At 39.7% G+C, this 4,512-nt stretch overlaps 1 protein-coding gene across 1 annotated transcript; it reads right to left on the bottom strand.

The window, feature by feature from the left end:
• Positions 1-316: 316 nt before the first annotated feature.
• On the bottom strand, positions 317-2,958 carry LOC149132203 (uncharacterized). The gene is made up of 2 exons (XM_089365328.1): positions 2,780-2,958; positions 317-854 (listed from the first exon to the last, which is right to left on the bottom strand). The coding sequence occupies exons 1-2, from the start codon at positions 2,956-2,958 to the stop codon at positions 317-319; spliced, it is 717 nt and encodes a 238-aa protein (XP_089221454.1).
• Between the last annotated feature and the right edge of the window lie 1,554 nt (positions 2,959-4,512).

Below are 4,512 nucleotides of genomic sequence, written 5' to 3'. Positions count from 1 at the left end.
GGTGAATTGTAAACATAATGCCGATATCATTTGGATAATATTGCTGGAATATTTTCCACATGGTGCAAATAATGTATCGCTCACAGCGGTGTTGCAGAGAATAGAGTTTCAGCTGTTTAAGTCGAGGCCAATAATTAAGTCCCATCATACCATTTATTTTTTTAGTGATTGATCTTTGCGGAGCTTCAATCCTCATTATGTCTTGTATTTTGTAGGGGGACCACAATGGGCAGCGGTTTTCGAGGTGGGGCCTAGCGAATGTGAAGAAGAGAAGGATGATGGTTTCATGATTCCTAGATTGAAAAGTTCTAAAGATCTATGAGCTCATTCTGTGGGCAACATCGACTTTTTTGTTGATGTGCACACTCCAGCTAAGGTTGCTGTTGAAAGTTACACCTAAGTCTCTGATATTATCCAATGGTTCAAGTAGGCCTCCTGACGGTAGTGTATATGGTTGTTTGGGTGTGTCCTCCTTTCCGAAGTGAATGAGCTCAGTTTTTCTTCGTTCAAATGGACATTGTTTTTTTGTGCCCACTGAGTTACTGCGCATAGGTCTGATTGAAGCATCGTCCGATAATATGCTCCCTCTGACTTTCTGTAGCTTAGAGCCATCTGCAAATATTTTAATGGTGCTCTGTTCAATGGAATCTGCAATGTCATTGGTATAGACAATAAAAAGAAGTGGACCCAGCACAGTACCTTCCAGGACTCTGCTGATGACTTTTGCTGGTCTTGAGTAGATGTCATCAACCACAACATGCTGGGTCCTAATCCGTTGAAGTAACTTTCCACCAACTCCAGCGTTGGATAGTTTCTTTAACGGTATATTGTGGTCGACTCTGTCAAAGGCCTTGCTGAAATCAAGGTATATGACATCAGCGTTGGAGCCCTCTCTTAGTGAATTTAAGATGTCATCAAAGTGGTGGGGGAGTTGTGTTAGACAGTCCCTCCCACTTTGTAAGCCATGCTGGTTGTAATTTAGGAGATGATTTTGTTCTAGGAAGGCTGTTATTCTTGATCTCAACACTCTCTCAAATACTTTGATGATTTGTGAGGTGAGTGAGATTGGACGCTAGTTTACAGGGAGCGATTTATCTCCCTTTTTAAATATAGGAACGACTGACTGGGAGAGAAGGTTTTGGGGGATAAAACTAGCATCCGGTCATTTGCAAGAGGAGCTGCAAGTTGTTGTCTGCATTCCTTCAACACTCTAGCAGGGAACCTGTCCAGACCCACTACTGTATCAGGTTTGATTTCTTTTATTGCTGCTAGGATATCAGTGGCGTCAAAGGTTATGTCAGAAAGGATATGTTGAGGAGTCAAAGAAGCAAAGCTGATTGAGTCAACTGAAAACAGGGTCACTGAAGACTGAGCAATATTGACTTTGAGGGATCTCAGCCATATCTTTGGCATCACCGTGAAGGATGCTGTTTCCGTCAACCAGTGGCCTGATAGAGGAAATTGTGGTCCTATGTGTCTTTGCAAAGGAGTAAAAGACCTTAGGATTATGCTTGATGTTTTTAATTACCCAGGCTTCCTCTGCAGCTCTTTGGTCGTTTATGTGGGTTCTCATACAGTCCTGCAGTTGTTGCTTCTTTGATTCCAAGGTTGTTAATCTTCTCGATTGGGGGTGATGCTGATGGTGGTATTTTAGAGTATTGATTTTTCGATTTATTCTTTTTATTCTCCTGGTGAGCGCTTTTCTGTTTTGGAACCCTGCATCTACTGTTATTTATGAGTCATAAGGGTGTGTGTTTTGAGTATATGTGGGTAACTGTGTCCTCAAATAGTTGCCATGCGTTTGTGTTTGTTGTGGTATTGGAGGAAGCAAGGGTGAAGGACCAGTCCACTTGCGATAAGTCTTGGGTGATCGCACTCCAGGTTGACTTGTGTAAATTCATATTATCAAAAGGGTACACTAGAGTTTGTGATTTATGCCAAATTTTTGGATGCTGAAGACTGAGGTAACAGAGTACTATATTATGATCGGACAGGAGGATTCTTTCCACTGTGATATTATGAATAGTGTTAGCATAGTTGCTTAACACTAGGTCCAAGACACTTTGGTTGTTTCTGATCGGTTCATGGACGAGTTGTGACAGGAAAAAATTATCCATAAATTTAAAAAGTAACTTCACAGCTGCTTTGTCTCAGCTTGAGGTGAAGGTTCTTGGTCTAACAATATTAGTGGACCAGTCTACAGTCGCCCATCATCAGAATATTTCCTGGGTTACATTGCAGGAGGAAAGATTTGATCTTCTCGAGGCACTCTTGGAAATAGTGTAAGGGTACTTGTGGGGGTCTGTAGAGCCCATTCACAGACAGGTCTTTACTGATTCGCAGTAGTCGTTGGAGAAAATGTCCTTGACATCTGCGCTGAAAGAATCATGAAGGAAAACAACAACTCCCCCCTTTCTTCGGCCTGGGGGCATCACATTCTCAGTAGGTGTTGTATTGTTAATTCTAACAGCGGCAAGCAAGGATTCACTCTCCTGTTTGACGCACTATCTCAGACTGTTCTTCTCGTTGACAACATATGTCTTACATCCTATGATACCTTTTCTTCCCCTGTTTCTAGGCACATACAGCTTGTCAGTATCGCTTTTGGGGTGTATTTTCTTGTTAATTGTCATCACATTTCTAGTTTTCCTGTCCATTTCCTCGAGCTCGTTCTCTGTCCACCTAACAACACCTGCGTCTAATCGCATTAAGGAAACAACCTATGTGTTCATTGCCCTGATTTTATTTTTTGCCATTGAATCTACTTTCCATAATTAACTTGGTTCTTCTGGGATATTCTCGCCTAAAGTTTTCCTTCATTTCACTTTCCTTGATTTTGTCGTAGTCTAAAATCCCCAGATATTTATATCCATTAGTCTCAATATCTTTGATTTTCTCGCCGTTGAGTAGCTCTACACCATCAGACAACACTACTTTGCCCCTTTGTATTATAAGCATACCACACTTTTTAGTCTCCAAATTTTTATTCTGCACTGTTGAAACTAGGCCATTTATTTCACGATTATTATTATCATCGTCGTCGTCGTCGTCGTCGTTGTTGTTATTATTATCATCATCATCATCATCATCATCATCATCATCATCATCATCATCATCATCATTATTATTATTATTATTATTATTATTATTATTATTATTATTATTATTATTATCATTATTAAGGTGGACAGCTGGCAAAATCGTTAGCACGCCGGGCGAAATGCTTAACAGTATTTCGTCTGTCTTCACGTTCTGAGTTCAAATTCCACCGAGGTTGACTTCACCTTTCATCCTTTCGGGGTCGATAAATTAAGTACCAGTGAAACACTGGGGTCGATGTAATTGACCTCCACCCCACCCCCAAATTTCAGGCCTTGTACCTTTATTAGAAAGGATTATTATTATATTTTTCTCTATGCTTCCGATCTTTTATTTTCTAAATTCTTAATAATAAACTAGACTACCCGTGACCTGTTGAATCACCAATGGTTCAAGGTACTCGAAAAAACCGCGTATTTCGAGAATCTGTGTCCTATTTATTCTGTTATTCCGTATGTATTTACATTTCAATGTATTCACATTTCAAAGCATTTTTCCCATTATACGCCGGTTTGGATATTGATAAATGTACCCGAAAAAATCACGTATCTAGGTAACCCGTGGACCGGTTTACACAAAACTTGTTTTATTCCATTTGTATTCACCTGAGTATCCGATTCATGACATCTTCTGCTTTTGTCTCTGTCCCTCTGTTTCGGCCAGACCCTCAGTTATTCAAGTGTCCGATTCCTGATCTCTCCTGCTTCTGTCTCTTTCCTTCTGTTCCGCCAGACGCTCAGCCCTTGCTTTATCAGTCTCATCGACCCTTCTATTCGCATGCCTGTCCCGATCTTGGGCAAATATTTCGTAAAGGACTCGTTCGTACTTCAGTGTGAAATAATTTTTTGCACAGATATTTTCGAGTGCATTCAACGTATCTCACCTCCAAACCCACGCAAGCCATTTTCTTTCAGAAAAAGGGGTAGTGTTGTGGAGACTTCGGAGTTTCCCACCAACGGAGTTTTGTCTCGTGGGATTTTTTCTCTTTTCCAGGTTATTTCGCATGCTTTCAATGAATGTGACATCGAAATCACGCGTAAACGGCTCCTTTCCTTAGAAAAAGAAAGATTCGGTTGCTATTTCTTGCACGTCCTGCTACCACGTAACAGGTATTTCGGGTCCTTTATCACAAATAGCTGTTACGTGGTAGTAGGGTGTGCTAGAAATAGTAGCCAAATTTCTTGGAGGTGAGATACATTGAATGCACTCGAAAAAAAAACAATGGAAAAAAATTATTTCACACTGAGATTAGGAACGGATCTTTTACGAAATATCATATTTTAAAGTCATTTTCACTTTAAAATAATTTTTAAATATGTCCAAAAAGATTTTTGTAATGGTATTCACTTGAAAATAATTTTTAAAAAGATTAAAATATTGTTTGTTTAAAGAAAGCTAAAATAAAAATACTTA

This window comes from Octopus bimaculoides, chromosome Z (genome assembly GCF_046866305.1).
Source record: "Octopus bimaculoides isolate indiv1 chromosome Z, ASM4686630v1, whole genome shotgun sequence".
Taxonomy (NCBI): domain Eukaryota; kingdom Metazoa; phylum Mollusca; class Cephalopoda; order Octopoda; family Octopodidae; genus Octopus; species Octopus bimaculoides.
Note: the sequence above shows the minus strand (reverse complement) of the source record. Positions and strands in the feature narration are given on the sequence as shown.

Coding starts and splice junctions, on each gene's coding strand:
- LOC149132203 (XM_089365328.1), bottom strand. CDS start 2,958: ATGCTTATAATACAAAGGGGCAAAGTAGTGTTGTCTGATGGTGTAGAG. Junction 855..2,779: donor GAATATCCCAGAAGAACCAA/GTTAATTATGGA, acceptor CCTTGATTTCAG/CAAGGCCTTTGACAGAGTCG.